The sequence below is a fragment of the Engystomops pustulosus genome, chromosome 1 (genome assembly GCF_040894005.1).
Source record: "Engystomops pustulosus chromosome 1, aEngPut4.maternal, whole genome shotgun sequence".
NCBI lineage: Eukaryota > Metazoa > Chordata > Amphibia > Anura > Leptodactylidae > Engystomops > Engystomops pustulosus.
In genome coordinates, this window is record NC_092411.1 from 238,159,785 (window position 1) to 238,185,431 (window position 25,647).

Genomic DNA, 25,647 nt, shown 5'->3' on the forward strand with positions numbered 1-25,647 from the left:
CAAGGTGAAGGGCCCATCATCAGTTCCAATTTTGTCAATCTCTAAGGGGTTCTCCAGCAACATACTTGTTAGCCCCCATCCACATGATGGATCATGGATCACAAGAACGGGAGTCCTTTGTACCCCGAGATGAAGACAGCAGCAGGTTGCACATGTGCTGACTGCTCTATATTCATCACTATGATGCTGATGAAGATTGCCAAGTACGGCACTGGGCTATATATATCAGTGATATAAAGATGAATGGAGCAGCCCTCTCAAGGGCAAGAGCCCTGAAATGAATCAAATTAAAACTTAATTAATTGCCACGGATGTGCCATACTGTCTCCTACCCAAAATTACCCCATGTTTATATAATCACAATATTCAAGGGTGATGCATAAGTTTATGCCAGCACATTGTTTTATTTGTTTTTATTTTTCAACCCTACAAAATAGAATTGCTCTTATTATAGGTAGCAGTAAAGTTAAAAATAAAACTTGTGCAATTATATTTCCTGACACAAACTTACTCTTTTTACAGGTGTGTATCCACTTTAAGAGTTTATATCCACTTTAAGAGTAATAAACACAGGGTCCCCAAATTAGTATTATATAAAGTGTCATAGTATCCCATAGTGTCCTTTCATGACGGTATTGTGTCCAAACCAGTGGTAGGAGAGTCAGAGCACTAACCTGAATTGGATGAGGCAGTCAGTATTAACAATAATTACAATCAGTCAGTATTTACAATAAGTACAATTATGGTCGAGCTTTATCAGAAGTTTCATAGTTTCATAGTTTCTACGGTTGAAAAAAGACACTTGTTCAACTTGATGTGTCGGAGTTAAAATTGTTCAAGTTGCCTATGGCAACCAATCAGAGCTCCGCTTTCATTTTCAAAGCTGAGCTCCTATTGGTTTCCAAGGGCAACTAGAAATTATATACATAGAAATGGGCACAGTGAGAAAGTCTGTTAATCTGCTCCCCGGGAAAACAGTATTTGTGGCTATTCTTTGTAGAGCCTTCTTAAGACTTATTTTGCCTCGAGTCTGGGGTCAACCCTGCAACCTACTTTCCAGGTTACATTAGAGCTACCCCAGTACAGATTTCCTCTCTGCCACAGCCTCTGGTTTTATCAGGGATTTTCCTCCTTGGATCAACAGCCCTTTACTGAAGCTCTATGTACACCTCGGGGTCCTTCCTGCAACCAACTTTAGCTCCAGCTTCTGTTGATCTAGACAGATGTTTCTATGCAGCCCTGGTGGTGGTGTGTGTCACACAGGAACATGCCTGTCCTATTGAGGGGTGGAAAATCAACTATTTATAGAATTTGCACCTCTTCTACACAAGGAGCTATTGCCCCTTCATGAACCGCATACTATACTATACCTGCAGATCTGTCTATGTAACCACAGGTAATGCAGACATGTTATCATCATCAGTAAAATAACATCAGTTAACATATAACATAAAAACCTACAAAATTAGATCTCTATTTCTATATCTTTGCAGGCATTCGCCATTAGTATCTTCTCAAATGGGCAGCACCCTGGAAACAAAACATTACATCAACACTGCGGCAGCTGTTAGACTGCACTAATATCCTGACTATTCAACAGTGCAACAACAACTTTTAAAACACTATTAAAACCGGATATCCATTGGGTATGCTATAAATGTTCATAAAATTTGGGTCTTATCTTTGGCACACACATTTATTTCATAAATAGGTCCCATGGGGCAGCAGTGAGTGGATAGACAGCCAAGCATGGGAAGATCTCTCCATACATTTTTTTCAGGAGGTTAAGTTGTTCTTAGAAGTCCCATTGAAGGGACTAGTGTTTGTTTCTGCAACTTACATAATACTGTATGGAGGGTGGTGTACAGGGACGTAACTTGAAGGGGTGCAGAGGGTGTGGTCACAACCGGGCCCAAGAGGCTTTGGGGGCCCATAAGTTCTCACTCTACCATATGAGAATATTAGTACTTTAAATCATACATTAAAGAGAACCCGCCATGCAAAATAACCCCCCTAAACTAAATATATTTTCATAAACTGCCATTAGAGAGCATTGCCTCTATCCCTTCATTGTCCCTCTACATGCCTGTAACCCTAAGCAATGAGGTCCTAAAGCTGTATGCAAATGACCTGTGAAATGTCCAATGAAGCATTAGCATATTCAAGCTGTCCACTCTATTCATGAGTGGGAGGTACAGCCACACCCCCAGTGCTTGACTGACAGCCTGTATAATGATGTGAGGCTGTATAATGATGTGAGGCTGTATAATGATGTGCTTCCTGGTGCTGGTGGCCACGCCCCCTGCAGCCTGTGTGTGCATGTGTGTGTGTGTTTAGGAGAGATACAGCAGCTCCAGGCAGCCATGTTACAGCAGAACATGTCAGATTCATGTGTAGCTGATGTCTGTGTATTAGGAGGATGCAGCATGTCAGCAGATGCAGCACACACTAGCAATACTTTACTATACATTACACACAGACATGAGCAGGGGGAGGAGAGGGGAGGGGTAACAGGGGTGACATCACTGCCTATGACCATGTGACCAGCCTCATTTACATGATAAAGAATAGATGATTTTACAATGAATAATGTATGAAATAACTAGATAAAGGCTGGGATGGGATCCTTGTGAGCTGCTCCAACAGGTAGTAGTGACAGGACTAGTGTCACAGACCTGATGACAGGTGTCCTTTAAGTCTGGCACAGACTTTGCACTGTGGCCCATCAGCTTCAAGTTACGCCACTAGTGGTGTACATTGGCACTTATGGTTTTGTGACAGTGGACTGGCTGCAGCATCACATGTGCATGGTCAGCATATCATTGCTGCAATAATGTCAGTGTTGAAGAGATACAATATCTACCAGATGGGAAAAGAAATAAATTCTTACTTTATGACATTCCCTGCTATGTTCAGTTTTTTCAAAAACTATTTTGGAGAACCTCTTCAACGTAGACACGCCATAATACTTAACATAAATCTTGTTAGTCCCCCCCCCCACCCATTAAAGGACATCTACCACCAGGATGAAGGATTGTAAACAAAGCACACTGACATACTGATGCGCACTCTGGCAGGATCTGCTGTTCTTTTAGCATTGTATGCACTGGTTTTTACAAAAGAACACTTATTCCCTTCCAGAACAGCTCTGGTAGGGAAACAATATAGCAACAAAATGATTCCTCTTTATTCAACAAGTAGGCAAAGCACAGCATATTATATCAAGGGATGGATACAATATCCTACGCGTTTCGACTCGCACATCTTAATCGTGGTTATCGCTTCTGGTGCTAACTTACATGAATGAATAAATAGATTGTATCAAAGATTTCATTTACATAGAATTCCACTTTTCAAATTTTACAAACTTTTGGCAAATACCTAAAAATAACTAATCATCAATAATACCTGTGTAATTTTACAATGCAATTAGCGCAGGCTTCATTCTATGGTGTTCAAATGGACAATCCTTGCAAGTAAAGAAAACTATTTCAGTATGGGTTTATGTAGAAGAAAACCAGCATTGATTGCTCCATACAAAAAACCTCTGTAAACATGTCACACTACTGTTTTAACCAAATAAATCACTAATTAAAACATTTAAATGAAGCAATTTCTGTTTACACGTCGTCGTTCTAGATACAGATGGGATGTCTACATTTTTTAAATTACTAAACGTTCAAAAAGGATTTGTACGCCTAACAAAATCAAAACAGGGATTATCTTGCACTGTGTGTGGGATATTGCCATAATCTATACAGTGCATGAGAATGTAGCTGGCACTCTGTAGAGCACTGCACACATTTCAGTAATAACAGGGTATGAGGCATACAATTTCAAGGAACACCCACACTGAAAATTATTCTTTCCAAACAGAGAATTGTTTGGGAACACGTTAGGTTAATTGGCTCCTTGGGATTCCTCTCAAGGAAACAGAGAACATTGAAATGTACACATGTGTATGTAAACCAATGAAGTATTATCTTTTTTTCCCAGATTCTGAAATCTTAGATAATAGGAACAAACCCAAGAAAGAGTGAATTTCCTAAGGCTCAACGAACAGCATTCTTGGCGAGTAGGGAAGGTGAAAGGTGCTCCCCCACAAAAATGCTGGCCTTTCAGGCTCTCTGTGCCTCTACTCTTGTCATACTCATTAGGACTTCCACAAATAACACTTGAGAGGGATATCCAATTACAAGATGAACTCATGCATGAAGTGTGAACAACTCCTGACAAACCAATCTCTCTGCCGTACAGGGCACTGTTTCCCTAGATTATAGAAAGTAATGTTGCATCAGATGCAACATTACTTGCTATAATCTATATAGAAATTATATATATATAGCATCTCTAGCAAAAAGTGACAATTCTGTAGAAAGTGCAACAGCAAACTGGACATGAGCGTAATTGTATAAAATAAAAGGATACATTTCCCTATTATAGTTTATAATGTTTTTGTTATTGGAAGAAGCACCATATCTCTCGCTTTGCTACACTGACTTGCATTGGAATATAAAGAATGTTCTAGAAAACATGTTCTAGAAAGAAAAAAAAACTGTCTATGACACTGAGAGGTGGTCATGAAGACAGATGTTGTCTAATTAGTGTTCTTCTCGTTTTTTTTAAATGAAACCACAATCCAGAACCAGGCAGTCCAAAAATGAAGTTTTTATGGGATCCATCAAGGCCAATTGTTATAACAGAAAAAATAATGCCGCATATCGCTCAAACTTTCTCTCAAATAATACAAAATCTTTGGCGGATGCTTCGTAGCCTTAATTGTGTACACCATAGTGTTACTATTTTAACTAAGAGCTGTAAAACACATGCTTTTTCTTTATACACATGCTTTTGGAGGCATTCATTTGCAAAAAATCTGCCTGAGGGAGACTGGTGATAGATGCTATCATAGGGTTCCTAAGTAATACTGTGTTCAACACATGTCTTTGACTCTAAGGCTACATTCACACGAACGTTTGGGGATGTATAAACGGCCGATGTCTATACGGCCGACCTATATATATATACGGCCGACGCATATACGCCCCCCATACACGGCAATTGGCGCACGGCGCTCTACGGGAGCAGTACAGTGCTGCACAGGTGTGGCACCGTACCGCTCCGTAGCTGTGAGAAAGATAGGACATGTCCTATTCTTCTCCAGAATACAGCGCCGTGCACCATATATCACTATGGAGAGGTGCTACGGTACGGCGGGCACTGTGAATATAGCCTAAGGGTGGTATTTATCATACTCCGGCTTCGGACTCTTGATGTATCCAGAGGCCATCTGCGTAGAAATAAGCACAGCGACCGGCTGCACCCCCCTTCACGCCCAATATCAATATCATATGCTTCAATGCCTTTGTCTTTTGTTTCAATGTTTTGTCTTTTGAATCTTGGTTTCTACTTTTCTTTATGGAATTATATTGGTTTACTTATTTGTAACAATAGCTATATTTTGCAATAAGTAGAAGCATAATAGCCTAAAACATTAGCATTAATGGTGTCCTACCACATGTCCATTATTAAACCTTATGTTAGATAATATTTAATGTACATGATCTGAGGAATAAAATCCGTCCACGGCACAGATGGGAGTTACCCAAACAGTTCAAAGCTGCCCATGAGGAATGAAATGACTATATATCTGATGCCAAATGAAAATATTCTGGCAAACGATCATAAACAAGTCTACGAAGACCCATAAAGCTTGATGGTGAAGTCTGCTGACAGACTGAATACTTCATCGTGTAGGCATTACCAAGTAGACAACTGTCACTGAGAGCCAGGAGAAATGTTGAATTTCACTAGGTCGGAATTGTCCAAATGGAAGCTCATAAATGTGTGAGACCTTCTACTGAAGAGGCACAAAAATAGCATGTTTCTGCTCTCAAGCAGAGGCGCTGGCAAAGTATTTTTACACTTATTCATTAACTCATTACATTATACAGTACTTTTCAGCTATGAAAACCAACTAAAATGACCCCCTTTCAAAGATTGTCCCACATTTTTCCCTGTAAAAAGGTTGTAAACAACCTTTTGAGTTAAGGTTGTCTTTAATTGTAAATCTTTATGCAAATAACTGGCACTCTAACGGTTATAGGGTAATCCCCTTCACACATCACAGGGTAAATGCAAGTCATGGGGGGACATGTATCACTCCTATTGCTTCCTTTTTCTTTTTTTGTGCAACTTTTTGCAAGACTTTTCGCAGTTTTACACTTTTTAGTTGCAGAATCAAGCAGCAAACCATAGTAGGCTGCCTGAATCTGAAAGTGTCCCATTTTTGCGCTGAGTAAGTCGCAAAACTAGAGCATGCTAGAGTTAGACTTACTTGAGGGAGCTAGTATTTGGGACTAAAAAGTCACACACCACAAAAAGTCGAAAAAGTGAGACAAAACAGGCAACTCATCACATGTATCACAATGGGAAAAAACTTATAAAACATTGCAATGATTAAGTAGGTCAACTTTAGGAAACTTGAAAAAGTGGGAGCCGAAAAACTATGATGCCCCATGGTGTTGTTAGAGATGTATTAAGAGGGCTGGTGGGCAGAGCTCTCACCATACAGAGCAGGTGTCTGCTGTACTGGATTTGCCCCACCTTTGCCAAGACAATCAAGGCTGTTAATTTCAGTACCCAATATGATAATTAGGCTTTCTACTGTCATCTTGGATAACCAAAAACTGCCTGGAATTATAGAGCATAATTAGAATACCGGTTACAGGATACTAAGAGCTGTACTTGGTAAAAGTGATGTCTTCAATATTGGTTTTTACACGGTCAGTTTTCCCAAACATTTATTATTGATCTGACAGCTATAAAACTGCACATGAAAAGTTGTCACTTGTTCAATGGATAAATGATACATCTTACAACTATGCCAAACAGTCAATTTTTTTGAAAGAGACAGACAAGCATTTAGCTATCTTTGTCAATGACATAGACGCACGGGTGGATCCAATACGCACACAAAAAAAAAAAAATCATAAGAAACGGTAGGGTGTAGGATAATAACGTCAAGGTTTGTTTAGGTCTTTACATGCATTTATTTAATAAAAACTCATTTTACAAAGGCAAAATTAATGGACAGGGAAAGAAGGCATCCTGAGCTCCAGACTTTACCTCTACGAGCCAGAATGGAGAACTTCCTACACTTTACCAAACTTGAGCCAGCTATTAAACTGAATGGCTGCCATTTACTATGACTTTTCCCTCACAGCATCCCTTTTTGGCTGGCTGTTGCTGCCCCACCTAGTAGACTTACTCATAATGAAATAGTTCTAAGCCACCTACAGGATCGTAATAATTGTTAAAGTAATGATTAGTGTGATCCAAGAAGGATGGTGATACTTGTACAGATCAGCCAAAATAGAACTCAGTGGAGTACACTAAAGAGCCATAATTTTGTTGTATAAGGGTGTGTACATCTATAAAAGCAACATGATTGTCGCTCTATAATTACTGTGTTACAAATAGGATTTTAACAGTGTGCTAATTAAAAAGGCCAAGGTGTTATTTTATGAGATGTTTTACCCTTCCAAAGAATATAATAGTAAATACCCAGCAAAACTTGAGTAGTGAGAAACGATTGTACAATAATTGTAAGGAAACTAGCTACAAAAGCACCTGTATTTAAAGGACATCTACCACCAGGATGAAGGATTGTAAACCAAGCACACTGACATACTGGTGTGTATCCACCTTTGCAGGATCCACTCTTCTTTAAACTTCCTATGCCATTGTTTTAAGATAAAAAGGCTTAAAATTAATGAGGCAAATGAGCCCGAAGGGTTCCAGTTTCCATTAACAACTATGGAATCTGGAGCCGCTCAGGCTCATTTGCGTAATATAAAAAACCTATTTTTGTAAAAACCAGGGCATAAGAAGCTAAAAGAAGAGCATAACATGCCAGAGGGGGCACACACTAGTACGTAAGTGTGTTTGGTTTACAATCCTTGATTTCGCTGGTAGATGTCCTTTAATCATTTCAATTTTGAGTATTCCCATAGAAAACAAAGGTCATGCATCTTATAATATTGCTGTTAAGAAAATACTAATCATAATTTTTGCTGGGAATTCTATTTGTATGGTTTTTAATTATCTATCTCTCTATTGGTAGATACTAAATTCTTTAGCCAGTTTTACGGTACATGTTGAATTAACCAATTATGTGGTATTAATTTCCAGGTTGCACATAGCATGTCCAGTTGGAGCAGGCCAATCCAATGGGAATCATGAACGTTCATGTTAAAGCTTAAGGGCTTCTGCTTTGTATCAGCACTCTAAGGCTCCTTTCACACAATATACCTTTCGTGTACAACTGCCATATGCTATCCATATGAATAGCGACTCCCCTCCCTATGGAGAGAGCAAGAGTGCGGGCTGCTCATCCTACCAGCCAAATGTGAAAGAAACCTTAGAGGAAATCTACCAGTACTTGTAAGGCAAAATAGACTGAAAATACTCACCTAGTCTCCTCTTCAATTTGATCCTGGAGGTGTTCTTCGCTAATTTTGACACGTCAGGAAAAAAAGAGCCAGCTTATTATTCACGCTTTCTGTATGAATTCATCTCCCTCTCCAGCACGGGAGAGGGCGGCATCTATCACGCAGGAGGCATGAATTCATAAGTGCATGAATTAGCAGGACGGAGCGTCAAACATCACAACCCTTTTAGGTGATCCCAACGTGTCAAGATTAGCATAGACCACCGGCCAGAAACAAGTGGAAGAGGAGACTAGGTGAGTATTTTCAGTCTATTTTGTCTTACAAGCACTGGTAGATTTCCTTTAATGCAAAATATACCAGTTCTTACTTACAGACAAATTTAAGAACAAACCTACAAAACCCATCTTGTCAGAACCTATGAACTGGCTGTATAGGGATTTAATTAGCAGAAGTATAAAAGATTATAGGCTACAGAACTAAAATAACAGTATTGAATAATAGATTATAGAAATAGTCCATGAAGCTTTTGAAGATTTTTTCAGTCTACTACTACAAAATTGGAAATGTATCAGTTCAGGGATAGGCATTATTTTTCACCTGGAGCAGCTCTGATTAGAAAAAAAAGATGAGATGATCCATGATGCCGAATGATGTGGTATAATGTGGTTTGTTGTTATTTTACACACTTGCTAAATACCACCTTGCTGGAAAAGAAATAATTATTCCACTTGTACTCTTGAAACCACATAATGAAAAACATATGTACTCAATATGTTTGGCGGAGAGACGTGCCACATAGCATTGAGCTATGTGAAATAATCACATCCTTGAAATACACATTAAGATAGAGTGACTTGAATAAGATAGTGAAGTGGAAATATTTTGGCAGACACTACAGTCAATGGCTGTGAGAAAGCGAATACCACCTCACTGAGTTCCAGAGTAACCAGATTCTCCCACAAGGTAGAAAGTGAGTTTAACCTTCTTGAATCATTGATTTTATAGCAGTATGTTTTATTTCACTTCTAAAGTGAACTTCTGATAAACCAGACAGAAAAGTCTTACTGTCACACAAGCAGAAATCATATATTCTGGTACTTGAAGCTTAAGTCCCAGCCCATTGCATCAGGAAGCCAAAGCAACAGTTTACTGTCCAGGTTTTCTGCTGTGAAAACGTCATGGGAAGTTTATGGACCACTAAATGTACAACTTTCGAGAAATCTTCATAATTGCTTAAACTCTTTCAAGGTACTTATTTTAATCAGTGCTATCATATATAGTGGTTTTATAAATAAGCAGAATTTTTGTCTTTAATATGGACGCTCTATCCTTACACTAGATCCTAATCTATGAATTTGAGAAACATGTATGCCTAAGAATCAGGCACACATGGTGATGAATTGTTCTGCAACAGATTTTGGAGCACCGTCAATTTACACATGAGTAGGGTACCAGAAGACAGCCTTAGTATAGGTTATCAATATAAAAACTCAGAAAAATATATTTAAAGCATAACTCCAATGCCATAATTTTTTTTAACCAAATTGTCATATGTGATTCTCCCTTAAAAACAGAATTATGCCCGTAAAGTCATGCTTTCCCTTTTTTTCCAGATTTGTTGCATTTTCTGTTCTGTTCTGTTACTTGTTAAAAATCTTCCTCAGCAGCAGTGAAGTGGATGGAGATTAACCTTTTCCTGTATCTGCCCTGAAGCTGAGTCACTTTTAGCCCACAGTTACCATAATACCTTGTGTTCATTCATTAAGTAATTTAGTAGTAATATCAGTGAGATTTATACGAGTACATCCACTGAGCAATTCATATTGTGAATATAGAGCACTATATAGTGACTAGCCTGACATCTTTCATCACATGGAGGATCATGGAGCATGTAATAAATAGTGATAACCAGCAGTAAAGCAACTACATGAAATTTAGCTTATTGCTCTATAGAAATTGTGGAGAGCAGAAGGTGGGAGAAGCTGCAGAAGATTCACAGCATGAGAGACAGAGAAAGTTCTACACAATCAAAGACTGGGATGGAGAGACTGATAGGGAACAGGAGGGATGTTATACCTCACTATTCTGTGTAGGAGACTTCTTCACACAGTAGGAGACAGAAGCTTTATGATCTACTAAACAGAGAGAACACTGTCATTTGAAATTCCCCTCTTCCCTCCAGAGAAAGCAAGAAGCAGAAGCCCCTCCCCTCTGTGACACTTTATCTGTAAAAAGATATACAGACTCAAGAGAAATCAGCACAGCTGGTGAAACAGCTACTGCAGGACTAGACAAAACTGAAGATAATAGCAAAGAAATTGCTGTCCACAGGCAGGGCTGCTGCCAGCCCAGAGCTTCTGGAGGTGCCCAAATAAGGCTGTAGATAAGGAATCCATGGGGGTGAGGGGGCTTAACCTTGAGGGGCTGTTTGGGTTGATAAACTAGGGAATATTTTGGGGGAACAGGAGTTTCTGAATTTTTAATGCCACCATGTCAGTTCACTGCAGCGGGGGCCAACTAAGCCTCTGTCACCCAGGGGCCTACTGAAACTTGGAGCCGACCCTGCACATAGTTAATCAAGATAATAAAGAAAATTGTTCTACGTCTCAAGAACTATTAATTTGCGGAAAAAAAAATATTGTAGTTGAGCTTTAAGCGATATCTTTAAACATCTACTTTCTAATAAAATAAGGTTGTGTACCTCCTCAAGGTACACATTTTTAACTACATAGTAGGTAAAGATTAGGTTGTTGTGGTCAGATCTATTCATATATAATTCTTTGCATTTTTTTTTTAAAATTCGCTATACCTGTATTGTTTATTAAAAGGAATCTATCAGAAGGTTTGATCAACCAAGCAGCAGACAGCTGAGCAGCTCTGGAGATCTGTGCAACCATACCTTAGTGAATGTTATTAGTAGTGACAGGACTGTTCTACGTTCTGCAGCTCTTTTAAGAGCTCAGTTTGGATCATTCAACCTGAAGAGCTTTTTTATGTCTATGCACTGTCTGCTTTACTGCCCCTCCCCTCTGCTGAGAGTAGGATTTTGATTGGATACTTACAACAGTCATTTATAGCAGAGGGGAGGGGCTGAGGAACAGTTCAGTGGAAAGAAGAGAAAGCTCTTCAGTCTGAAAGACCCACACAGAACAACTGCAGAAGCTGGAAAACCTGGATTATAAATTCGCTTATTACAGCCCTACTGCTACTTACTACACACACACAAAAGTATGATAACACAGCTTTCTCGGGCCTATATTGACTGCAGTTTATTATGGTCAAAACGGATGATTCCCACAATATAATAATATCAAATGCATTCAAAACATGCAAACATTTCTGTAATGTTTGCTTATTTTTATTTCCACAATATCTTTAAAAAAACGTAGGCCGTCATAGATTACTATTTTTAATACGTTACAGTTATTACTGAATATTTTTGGTAAATACCCTCACAAGCAAGGATATATCACCTACAGACAGAGCTACCATATCATACTAGTGATAAGATAACCACACATGAAACTCAATAGTTGGTGTCATCAATATTCGCATAAAAACTGCTCTTTATATTCTGACCATTCTACATTTAAAGGGGCATTCTGATGTGACACATATTATCTTAACATTGGATCTAATTTTTAGATCTGACTGTGGGAGACCCTACGACACCCATGCTGTAAAAGGGGGACCTAGGTTACACCATTTCCCCATGCAATAGCCTGCAGCTAGAGGTGTCTTACTGGAGCTGCAGACCACCACTACACCCAAACCCTTTAGCCATAGCCTAGTGACTTTGAGAAGCATTTCAGATCCAGTAATCCAGACTGCAATAGAAACGAAGCACTTAACCTGTGGATAGGTGGTAATTGCTACAGCCTAGAATTAAGAAATGAAGTTGACTCTTTCTTGTAGTATTCCTACCAATTACATAGGTTTTCATGGATGAACTGCTCATTTCTTGTCCTGATTTACTTACTGTTTCAATCCAATAGATTTATTGACACGTAACTCAATGATGCCTCGGACTATAGAAAATAATCTCACACATTTTTTTATTACTGACATAACTGGACCAGGTCTTCATATAGTAATACACATTATCACAATTGCTCCAATTCAAGTATTCTAACCAGTAGTGCATATGATTGACATATTTAATCCTGTCCCAATCCTTTTTGATGAGTTTATAATAGATTTCATTAGATGCAGTCACATACAGTATGTATGTAGTAATAGTTTTATTATTGTGACTAATACTTCACAACTAATGAATGGATTTTTAGTTAGGGGCGTATAACTCCATAAACCAGCACCCTATCGGTCCTGCATATACCTCTCTACAGCCCTGTGATGTGATTTAGCCTCAATTATCAGGACAAACATACATTAGTAGATAGATCCAGAAACTGGCATATACTAAACACATTACCGATAAATATGTAAACTTATATAAAAGTATTAAAACCAGGTCTGACCTTTATTCCGCTTTGAACCACTTTATGTATGTCCAGGAAAGGCTCCTTTACCAAATCTCCTTCTGGGGTAAGAATCTTGATGTATCCTTCCTTTTCAAGGATAAAGAGTCGGTGAGACCCATCTCCGCTATGCATAGCTCCTACTGGCTGCCTCAGGCCTCTCATCACTTCTTGAATGCAGTAGCAGTTGTGTTTGTGTTTTCTACAAGAAACAGATATTGTTATATTACGTACGAAGTAAATGAGTTACATGAGGTGTTTAATGCAGAGAGCTTAGAGAAGAGCAGTTTGACACTTTGCAGATATAAATGTATTTTTCACAGTCCTGCTGCTACAAGCAGCATATGTATAATGATAAAATTAAACAGCTGCTACGTGACACTGGCTAAAGATTGACTCCCTTTAAGTGGCAAAGTTGTTTATTAGCCAGCAGCTATTCTTCCTGACTCTTTCATAAATATGCATGCCCAGGAATGGTTTTTCATTGGGAGGTTCGACTGCTTGACTGTAAAGAATTACTTTTGACCCTGTGGATGATGTTGGTTGGAGCAAAGATGGAGCGTGTTTAATTTCATTGCACCCAAACCTTTGCTGGCTTGAGAAATAACATTTGCTACTAGGTTATCTCCCAAACCAGCAAAGGATTGGGCATAGTAAAAGTTAATATGCTTGATCCTTTCATTAACCAACATTATCAGTGAAGTACTAAAATCTGATAAAAAAGTGGAAAGGCAAAGAGATCTAGCACTTAACTCAAGGAACTCCAGAACTGAAGAAATAAAAAAAGAAGCAAACATATTGCTTGAAAAAAAGCAACAAACACTAGCAAAGCCGAGAACTGCTGACACAACCCTCATATGTACATCTCATGTATAAATGTTTGCCTTTATACTAATGTAATGTATTATAGTATTGTCTTAAGAAAGGTCATGTCTAAAATACTATGCAAAACCACGATGACCAAACCTGATGAAAGCAATTCAAAAGCTTATTGCTTACATCTATTGTTTCTTATTTAGTACAATAACTGGCTACATTAATTTGAGACTTAATTACAAAAGTTAATCTGTAAACATACTAGTGGGAGAGAGCGCTGTGGGTCGGAAGTACTCTACTAACAACTGGAAAAGCATGACGAGCATCCAAAATATTAAAAAGGCATTTGTTCCCATGCAATCGTATAAACAGCAGATGAGCAAAACATCTGGAGGGCACAGCTGCGGAAAATCAGGCCAGACTAAGTTAATTTACTGTCAAAACCACAAAAGTTGTCAGTGTTTTCAAGATAAAAGAAATGTTATCAATATGAACCTGCTGATCTCTTCCACTTTGTCATATTCCTCCATTTGGTCCAAGTAATTTGATGCTGGTCCTCGCACTTGTTTTCTTGGAAAGTCTGGAAAGCACAGACCACTGTCCCTCATCCCATGGTAGAAGCAGAATTCATCTGCAGTGGTTTGGAGTAAACCTGAAAGGAATGAAAGACAGATGTTGAGCACAAAAAGTAACACATACGAATCAAATATTTTTTCCTACTTTTCAAGAAGCAACAGTGTAAACTTCTCCATCACTTCACCAGTCTTATTTTTTGACAATATGGCACTTTCCCTCAAGCTATTTGGTACATTTAAAACAATTACAATTTGTAACTATATTCTAGTAGTGCTTTGGGCATGAAACTAAAGATTAGGGGGATATTAGTAGGCCTGCGAGAAGCCAAAACCACCAACACCTATAGTTTGATTAACTGCAAAGTCAAACTGTCCGGGGATTCTATGGTGAAGGTAGGCCCAGACAGAACGTGTCAGGGTACAAAAGTATCAGACAAGCTATTGCCTGCTGACAAATTAAAACCTACATTGTCTTATGTTCCTTATTCAAAGAAAATACTGTGATAATGAGTTAGATTACAGAAGATACTCTACCTAGATATGTTAGAAATTTGGTTCAGTTTGAGTTTTGATATTTGTGGAACTCAAATACTTTTTTTCTGTAAAAACGGATTTCTGCTATGTCCCAATTGTCTGCTATACTCTAATTTATCCATTATTGAATGACAATGTTCTAAGATATAGATATGGATGTATGAGTAGGAAGCATCATGGAACAAACCATAGAACACAGTGGACTCTCTGAAGTCTCAAACTGCCAAGAACAACCAGAAACTCCTTTAGTTATCGAATCATTGCATTTTAAAGGATGTAGTTTCAAAGTATATATGTACTAAATAAGAGTTACCAAAACTAAACCCAAAATACTCTCCTCATATATAATAGAAAGATATAAAAGATTTTCAAGAAATTACTGCCAATCTGTGGAGATATTAGAGCTATATCAACAACTACATTACAATAAATGGGCAACTTTGGAAGACCACTGGATAACAGAAGATGCTGCTCTTTCTTTATATTATGATATATTCCTTTCTTCATAGCCATGAAATTAGAAAAATGATAATGGAAGATAAGGTACAACTTGTCTGTAATACAATGGAATAATAGTAAAATAAGCAGTGGAGAAAGTAATGATAATGAAGACCTCCTAACCCCATGCATCTCTGTCATAGTTATCTCTTATTCTAGGCTTTTCAACTAATTATTAGCATCTGACTCTCCTTGATTGTGCAGTGTGTGACCGCTTCGCTCTCTTCTTCTCATACAGAGCAGCATGGCTCTGTCCAGTTCTTGAGTTATGCTTTCATCTGGTTATCCTTCAGAGCAGCCTGGGTGGTCACAGAAAGCACTTGACATCTTGATGCACTTCAGCAGTTTTACATATACACAGCCTTTGTAGAAAAATAAATTTGTCATTCGTCACCACATATGTTGATCTGGGGAGTGAGGTTCCAGCAGCCCTGGCTCCTGTGTTTCTCCATCATTCTCTCAAGCCTAACTCTCCTGAATCACCTTAACCCCTTCAACAAAAATACTTGTGTGTGTCATTGTTACTGCTGAACTCCATGTTTTACACAGTAAACAAGGGGACGGTTTAGAAGACATATCATGTACCACCAATCGTAGCCCAATTTCTTTGGAAGCCCAATGTCCTTGGAGTTATCCACACAAAACATTTTTTAAACAAACGTTTCTCTCATTAGACAATACCTTCTCATGTGTCACAGATAAAACACAAAAATGGAGAAGATTTTATAATATCTCTAATATTACAAATGATTAATTTTTAATAGATAAACATTGTAAAACTAGAGAATTATAAAACACAAGTGTATGTGGCATTTGACAATTCAGATGCAACCTTCGCCACTTTTGCCTAACTAGACACAACCTTCCAGTTGCCAAAATTTGTGTCACCATTTTGTACCAAGTTCTTGTTGCAGGACATGGTGCATTGTTGCTTAAAGGGGTTGTCCACTAGCAAATAATTCATATTTTTGAGTAATGAAAAGTTAAACAATTTAGCAATATACTTTTTGCATCAAATCATTATGGCTTTCTAGATCTCTGCTTGCTGAGAAAGCTTTATTTTTACTTCCAGTGGATAGCAATCTGTCCATGGTCATGTGATGGACACTCAGGTGCACAAGTCGTTATTATCACAGAGAGTAATCAGAGCCGTGTGATAATAACGAGCCGTGCACCTGCATGTCTATCACATGACCATGGATAGATTTCAATCCACTGTAAGTAAACAGTATAGAAGGACAGCAAGAGATCTAGAAAACTGTTAGGAATTGGTACAGAATATATATTTGGAAAATTGTATAACTTTTCATTTCTCAAACCATATAATTTTTTTACTACAAGAAACAACCCCTTTAAGCCATGTCTGCCTTCCCATTAAGTTTCCCACAGATTCTGTCTTTTCTAGTCTGAATACTGCTCTACTTCTCCCTATGCCTGTCTCCTGTGGAGTTTGCTCTGGTTTGCAAACAGTCAATCTGCTTTTATGGACAAAATTTCCCTCCACTGAGATTTCTGCCTTATCTAGATGTCAGGGAACTGATCCCTTCATTTTCTCAACAGTGTTTGGGACTTCAGCTTGTCTTCCTTATTTTGGATTCATTGACCCTTTTCCTGTTTTCTGACTATGCGTCAGCCTATCAATGTTGTAATGCATTTGTCCTCTTGCTTCTGACCTGTATCTTGTTGACTTCTCTTCGATGTTTGCAATTAGACAGAGACAGCTGGGAAGGGGTTCTAGGCCAGGGGTTGACTATCCTTCCTTTCCATCCATGCCATTTCCTCATGGCAACATAACTTAAAACATTTCTAAGATTTGATGCATGGTATTAACACTAGCTTTTGGCACAACCTGTGCCAGAACTGTGACAACAAGTACAACAATTTTCACCTCATTATATGAACATTGACAAAATCTAATGTTAACTCCAACACCCCTAATGTTATGATGATAGTTATGGTGAACAAATCCTCCAATGTGGAAATGGTAACTAAATTGAAATTCTATATACATTCTTGATACATTAGAAGCACCATAAAAACAAAGTAGGGCTTCACTGAGAATCTAATATTCTTGGGGTACATTACTTATATCAGAAAATTGAGGAAAATGGATATTTCAATTTTTATACTACATGTGTAATTGAATTTGGAAATAATGTGACCTGATTGCTATTAGTAATATGGATCTGTAAGTTTAAAGTCTAACACAGTCAAAAAATCTGCAAGAACAAAGCTCAAAATAAGTTTCTTAAGTAAATATCTAATTTAATCTCAAAAATGTTTTTTCTCTGTTCAATGTTCTGATTCTATATGGCTGGAATTCAGATCTAAGGTCTAAGGCAGAAATCCGCTCTAATACTTCAACGATCTTTTCAGATGTCAACTAATACCTAAAAACTTGAAAAATCATCTCCCTTTTACTAGTGCTTCCTTCTTTTCCCCAAGACTTTGCTTGAGCATATACCACATCTCACATTTCACAAATGTCTTCTCAATGCAAATTGGCTGAAGTAATCCCATTACCTGGTATCTGTCCTCGGCACGTGTAATAAAATTCTTTACAATAGTCCTTGCACAAAGTTGGAAGCACCAGTTGCCTTTCGAAAGCGTCAGTGTTCTCAGGAGGATGGAAGAGATTCTGGGCATGTGGTGAACAATAGGCGCACCTGATTTCCTCCAGGATTTTTGCACATTCTGTGTTGTTGGCAACTGAAAATATCTGCAAGTCACAAACCGGAAAAAAATAATCACATTAAATTTGTCTCAGTTGGTCAAATATTTAAAGCAGAGCTAACAGAACAATACACCGAAGAATGTCCTGCATGTACATTATGTAAAACGTTTCCATTTTCATATAGAATTTGCTGAATTTTTATTTACTTTATGGTTGGCTGCTAAATATAAGTGAAATCCTCTGGGTGCCCCTAAAAGGACAATGACATTCTTCAGACAAAATACATTAGAGAAAATGTACATGCAGGTGGGTTAAGTATGCATGCTTTAGAGTGTTTGATCCTATTCCTGAAATTCCTACCTTGGAATTTTCTCAATAGGGGTTCATTTATTCGCTTTTTTGTTAGCTAAGGTGTTGTTGTTAACTCATTTGTGACTTTATCTTACCGTTTGTGACATGATACACATACAGATCTTACATAAAATTCAAATGCATTCCATCAGCAATGTATTCTTTAATAGGTTTCTCTAAAGTGATGCTATCCAATGACCGACCAATAGTAATCCACAAGCTAAAGACCCAACATAAACCACAGGGTTGGGTTGTAGGATGCTTGGGTCTGGAGACTCCTTTCATATTGAAGAATTTACTTTGCTCTTAAGGAACACAGGATGGTTTCATTTACCCGAATATGTAAAGGAAAATAGCTCAGTAGCCTGAACTGCACCATAAGTAGTAAAATTCAAGTATCGAAAAGTAAATATAATTGGAAGAGATAAGTCAGTTCTTGGCAGAACACAGTTCTTTCTATTGAACTGTCAAAGGAAATTATTAATGAATGTTGTGGGTAGATATAAAAAAAATCCCTAAAATGTGAGATGTGGAATGGGGCTCCATAAATTGTCAAAATTCAACTGCGCTATTCTTTTTTTTGTGTGTGTCTCTTGCTGCGCCAACACAGCAGGAGCCTAACATCTTGTTCTGTGTGAGGTCTGTGGTGGAATTACCTTTCTGGAAGATTGATAGAGCCATCATTCCAGGTTTGGTTTCAATAAACTAATACTCTCTGTGAAGTCAATTATAACGCCTTAGGGCCCTATTTAACACATGAATTGCTGGAGAGGCATGTGAGACATGCAATACTCCTTTGGGACATAGATCTGTCCTTGCTTTCTTTCTTTTTCTTGTCTTACCCCATCAACCTCAAAGATCAAGAACCTTCTATGAAGTTCATGAACATATTCAAGTCAATGAAACCCAGAGGGGAATGTGTAAGACTACATATTGCTTTCTGTAAAGTGATCTTTTTTAAGGATATGATCATAACATATTTAAATGTTTGGTAATTGATCATAGACTTAAGTGTCATCTATTAATAATCAGATTCCATTATGATACAATAATAGTTACATAGTTTTCAAAGATTTTCTTGGTTGTTAGTTATTGGTTAAGGCTATGCAGGGGATTTCCCATAGAAGATAAAAAATCATATCATGTGAAATATCAAGGCTTCCTAAAATGCATTTTAATTTAAGGAAAAAAAAATAAAAACCTAACTTTTGGGTCTTTTATTGAGTGGCCAGTTGTTCGATGAATCTGACCACCCATATGCAATTGAAGTTTTGGCTGACCACATCAGAAGTGTTCCATCCTGATTGATCATATTACGGCAGACAGAAACCTACCCTTAGCAAACAAGAACAATAATTTATGTACATTTTTCAAATGATCTAGACTGACTTTGGCAACTTTGACTGGCTATAAGGACTCCCATACATATTATATTTAAAAATGAGGTGAATTGGCCAACATCTGGTCCACCTTATGTGCATGGGGAATTCTGATTCCTCCCGCCAAACTCTTGTCTGCTGGCAAATATCCAAGCAGATCTGAGCTGATCATGTATGATAATGAGGTATCATTTTTTAGGATCGGATGAGGAAAATATTGCCTCTTTTGGCTACCTTGTAAGGCAACCCTTCTCCATAAAGCATGACTTTCAAGAAGCCTAATCAAAGGGAGAGGGATTAAAGCTAAACCCATATATCTATTCCAAAAGGAGCAGCCTAGTCTGTATTGACAAGCTGCAAAGGCATCGAAACACTGGTGTCTACAGTTTTGATGTCAAGGGGGCTGCCCTACCACATAGCCAAAAGAGGCAATGTTTTCTCCAAGAATCAACCTGTAGAGCTCCAATGGCTATATTTCTCCGATTTCATTGGCAATGTCTCTGTAAGGAGAGCTCTTACTTCAAGCCAAACTCTCTAGCCAACGGAACATTCCAATTTGTTTAGGAAACATTATGTCCATGTGAATGGGCAACTTAAGTGGTTAATTTTTTTACTTCCAACCCAACACTATTTATGATGTCTTTAAAGTGCAAATCTGCACAAAAGACTCATTAGTAATTCAAGTAGGTTTTTCTCTCAAGTGTAAATAGGGCAATGTTAATAAATGTATATTTTCAGTGCCGATGTAAATGCTTGAAAAGTCTTAGTGGATAATTCTAATTGTGTCTGTTTGTTTACTGTAAACCTAATTGGATTGTGATCTGTTTGGATAAGAGATATCCTCTTTCAATCCTTGTTAATGCACTTAATATACTGTATATTTCAATCTGTATGCTGTAACCAGTGCAAACTTTTATTTTTAGTCTTTTATATAACTATTATAACATTATTTATATTTTTACACATTCAATACTTGAAACTAAAGTTGTTAATTGACTAGAAGCTAAGGTTATCTGAATGACATGGTTATTTTACCCTTCCCTTCACTTTTCTTGTCAGATTTCTTGACTGTCAACAAAGTTCATGTATACTAATAAAACTAGGAGCGAAAATTTCCCTAAAATGTCAATTTCCTATGTATGTATGAACCTGGTTCAAATTCAATTTTAAGTGAGTAGGTAAATAGACAATAATACCCTGGTGGATTTCACAAAAGAGTCTAGTAGACGTTGTTTGTTAAGTCGTGAGACTGACAAAAAGCTTTTGTCTCTAAAGAGCTAAAGCAAACAGATGATTGTAAAAGAAGACACTTAAGGAACCATATTCAAACAACTACTGACACCGTTGGCTGTCGATCTCCAGAATTAGGCGCTAGGTGAACCATTCAACATGTTTGACTAAAAAAGAGCTGAAACATGATAAAATATGCATGTCATCAAGATTTCAATCCAACCAAAATTTCTTATATCACCCAGAGATGGACTAAAACCTACACTATTAAAGTCTTGGTACCCTATATTGCTGCAGTAGACCTTCCAATGGCGAGCCAACACAACTTTTTTATCCAGCTTGTAATTATCTACATGCCTGATGTCTTTAGAGAATAATTGGAAATTTCTTGGACTATATATCAATTATAGACTTTATTGACTATCCTACAATAAATCCTAAAGGCCCATTGATTATTGTAGAGAGACAGAGAATACAAAAGAATTCTAAGCTCCAATGTAACAAAAAAAAGAATAAGGGATTAGGACATGAATCTACACATGCTTAAAACCATCTGTTTGCAGTACATTTCAATCACAGCCTAACCTCAGTGGTCCTGGAACACTATAAACATGGAGCTTTACCCATGCCTGGAATCATAAATTGCTCCTGGTCACTGGAGAATAATGGACAAAGTGACACTAAAACCTGCAGCAAGACAGTTCTCACTCATCTGGTATAAGAAAAGGGGCCTGGCCCAAATTCTCCCTGAAAAGGGAAGAACATTTGGACAGAGCGCAGGGGCTGAAGGAGAATGATGTTCTCCAGTTTCACCCATTAGTGAACCAACTAACAAACACAATGGTGTTGTTATTCTTTTGCCATAAGCAACAAGACTCCGTGTGTGGGCAGCAGTTTAGTGAGGAGGAGGAGAAGTCGACCCCTTTTTGTCCTATTGATTTTGTTCTATTTGCATGACTTGAGCAAATTAAATGATGCAATATGGCTTTTTGTTACAAAACAAAGTGAAAGATACCACCCAGACACATATGTTGATTCGTAGAAGCTGTTTACATGAGAATAGAATGAAATCTACCGTGAACTAAGCATAAAAATTCGATTCAGCAATGGCCATTTTTCTTTACTGTGCTTGGGCCAGAAAGGCTGAAACGCAAGTTTTCCAAGAATCTCTCAGGCCTTGACAACAAGATACTCGCCACTGAAGAATTCTTTATTAAACTAAATCCAGGGTAAAGGAAAAGGGACACCTGATGGTTTATTTCACGTGCACGGATTCTTAATTAAAGGATTCGTTAACACTAATTCAGATAAACTCATAATACAAAGGGCACATTTAACACATTCACCGTGCTCCCCTCTAACGTCCAGTCAATGGCTTGAACCAATTGAAAACCCGGACGTATCGTCAATTTGATTGTCTTATCCAGTTATGGTCAATGGCTAATGTTCTGTTCTAAGACGGATGATGGATGAGACTGGTAGCGTTAGTGAGTTTTTGTTTTACATTCTCTACACATTTCCTACACACATATAACAGGATTATCACAAATATATTCCATAAACTTTTTTTTTTTACTTTTTATCTTGGCTCTATGGTCAAACCATGTAGTAATTCTACAGACAATAGACTCAGCTCATGGGTACTTAGCTTCCCATCATAGCACACCAAAGCCAATAAAGGACTGACATTAAGCTCTATGATATCACTAGCCACCAGACCTAAGGTCAGGTTTAGGCACCATGTGACTATTCTACTGTTGTTTAACGTCCACCACAACAATGACCTGGATAGAGGACAAAGCTGACAGGATTAATAGCACACTAAATACATTAGTGCCATTACTTCAGTTTAAGTTAAAGGTGCCACGTTTCTTCGAGAAGACTCATCAAGAACCTTTAAGAGGTTGTAGACTCTGCAATCATCATCATGTAAATTTCAAGTTACACCAGCAAATTGACGGATAAATATTGGCAGCAAACTTATTCTAGGCATCATATATCAATGATCACTCATTGCCTTTCAGACTTCAGACAGCCAAGATCTTATAAACTTTGCAGAAGGTGTAGGAAGTTATGAATGTGTCAAGATAAACATCTACACCAGCATCTATTTTCTACTTCAAAATTTGGCTTGAAGTGCAATCTTTTTCTGTGTGGTCTGTAACATGAGGTTTGTTTGCAGGGATGTCTCTGTCCATGGTATGGGTACGATGTAGCGGTACAATGCCTGAGCATCTAAGGTAATCGCTATAGCAACAACAAAACGCAAAACAACCATGTCCTTTATACGCCAATGTCCAGTTCCGTTAATGGCACCATTCACATTGAGGCTTCTGTCTCAGTGACAGTATTTACTTTAAACTGATACAATATATCGAGAACATTTTGGTGAATGTGAAAACACTTAAAAACGTGTCCCCTTGTTTTTCACTGTTATGTGTAGGTAAATAGATAAACCTATACAAGAATCTAAAAATATTTGCACTGCTTTTTGTAGAATTTACTATGACAAATTTCCACCCATTCTGTTTATAATCAGAATACTGCTTACCTATAGGGATATAAATACTCTCTACACCGCTAGTACAACTTCTCCTCTGTGTGTGTATATGTAGGAGAGATGTAACTTAAACATTTACAGGGGATATGTACTGTAAATAAATGTATACATGCAGGCAACTTATAAACACCATTAAAAAGTACACAGATGGTAACACAAACAATACAGACATGTGTATACAAACATACACTGTTAACCCCTTAATACCCTCCAAACTGACATTACATTAGGTGGTATAGAGCGGGGACTAGCTATTCAGACACAATCCCATAGCCACTTTTATAAAGTCATGATCTGATGTGACCAATGGATTGAATCCTAATCAGAAAGTAGCAAGTATTACTTATACAATGAAAATGATCTTTCTAAACTTTCTATAAACTTTCACCACACCAGATGGGATTCATTTGGGATGTCACACCTGCAATGCCTCCACATGTCATATACATGCCCTATCTTATATACTGGAATCAAATTAATATATTGGTTTATATTATCTTATAGATGTATTCTGAATAGGATGCAGTCACATAAGAGTTTTCTCCAATACATGCCTCTGTAAGATTTTGAGGAATTTTGTGCAGAGCAACAGCTTATACCGAATTTCAATATCTTTTCAGTGGATATATTATGAAAAAGAGCTACAGAAAAGTTATGAGGACCCCGATGAGCCCTTGCAGAACTTTGTCATGATGTTATTGTGTAGCTCTGCATCCCCTGTGCCTCCTGCCTGCCTCACATGTGATGCTCTGGAGCCTCTTAGTGTCAGGAGCTGTTAGCACAGATGGTGAAGTTGTGAAGGCATGGAGATCTACATGGAGGTTCCCCTTCATCTACAACCTGTAGCTGGCCTGCTTTGGTGCCATGTGCTGGATGCTTTGGAACTACAACTCCCAGCATCCATCCAAGTGACTTTTTGTTACCTAATGTAAATGTTGTGTTCATCCAGCCATGAGGTAGACAACCTCCGTCAGCAGTAGAGGAATGTCCCAGGATACCTGAAGCCTCACCCTATGATGTGTATCTAGAGGTATAAAGAAGTGTCACCTCCATCCACCTGCACGGAGCACGTGACGCAGGGTGCTACTTACCTTGGGGTCTAGGTGCATGCCTGTGCTCTCAGGTTTGGGGCAGCAGGAGAGCCGGGGGTACAATCCTCTACACCCAGCTCCCCCCAGGTCCAGGCTCTGTAACTTCCTATGTCTCTTTTTGACCCGTTTTGGGGGGTTCCCATTGAGGCACCTTCTCCTCCTGAGCCCTGAGTCAGTCTTCTCCCCATACTTGGCTTCACACTCCAGTAGTAGCAGCAGCAGCAGCGCGGCTCCGCAGAGCAGCATCCACTGGGACATGAGCATCTTGTGCAGTCCCGTCACAGGCTCCAGGTGTCCTGAGGGCAGGTAGCGGGCGGCTCGGGCGGCTCGGGCGGGGGATGTGGCGGGCACAGGACGCGCTCTGCTCTGCAGCTGCCTGCACTGTGCTGCTCTCACATCTCCTCGGGGCTCTCATGTTTCGCTCCTCTTTTTGCTTCTTTTTAAGTGGAGCACAAGGAGGTGCTGCCACCCCGCGCCCCCTGACGTCACTGCCCCCTGTACACAGGCACCAGAGAGGGGCTGGAATGTGTATACAGAGCCCTGGGCTGCCCAGCATAGCCCTGCACTCAATCAGCCTGCAGCTATACACTATAAAGGACTAGCATATCACATATAGGACCAGCATACAGTATAAAGGACTGACCTATAGTATAAATCACTGACCTATAGTATATAGGACTAGAAAAACGTATAAAGGACTGACCCATAGTATATAGGACCAGCATACAGTATATAGGACTAGCATATAGTATATAAGACTAGCAAATCGTATATAGGACTGACCTATAGTATAAAGGACTGACCTATAGTATATAGGACTAGCATACAGTATATATGACTGTCACATAGTATATAAAACTAGAATATAGTATATAGGACTATAGGACCGACCTATACAGTCATGACCATAAGTTTTGAGAATGATACAAATGTTAATTTTTACAAAGTCTACTGCATCAGGTTTTATAATGGCAATTTGCATATACTCCAGAATGTTATAAAGAGTGA

General features: G+C 38.4%; 1 protein-coding gene across 2 annotated transcripts in view; it reads right to left on the bottom strand.

Moving 5' to 3' along the window:
• HHIP (hedgehog interacting protein) overlaps positions 1 to 25,047 on the bottom strand; it is a 92,630-nt gene extending 67,583 nt beyond the window's left edge. Inside the window, exons 1-4 of one of the 2 annotated variants that reach the window (XM_072121987.1) lie at positions 24,640 to 25,040; positions 17,878 to 18,073; positions 14,243 to 14,399; positions 12,932 to 13,133 (exon numbers count right to left, since the gene is read on the bottom strand). In XM_072121987.1, the coding sequence (XP_071978088.1) occupies positions 12,932 to 13,133; positions 14,243 to 14,399; positions 17,878 to 18,073; positions 24,640 to 24,903 (819 nt within the window). In that variant the 5' untranslated portion in view covers positions 24,904 to 25,040. Of the gene's footprint in view, positions 1 to 12,931; positions 13,134 to 14,242; positions 14,400 to 17,877; positions 18,074 to 24,639 lie in introns of both variants that reach the window. The other variant, XM_072121993.1, reaches the window with a different exon arrangement.
• Positions 25,048 to 25,647: the final 600 nt, after the last annotated feature.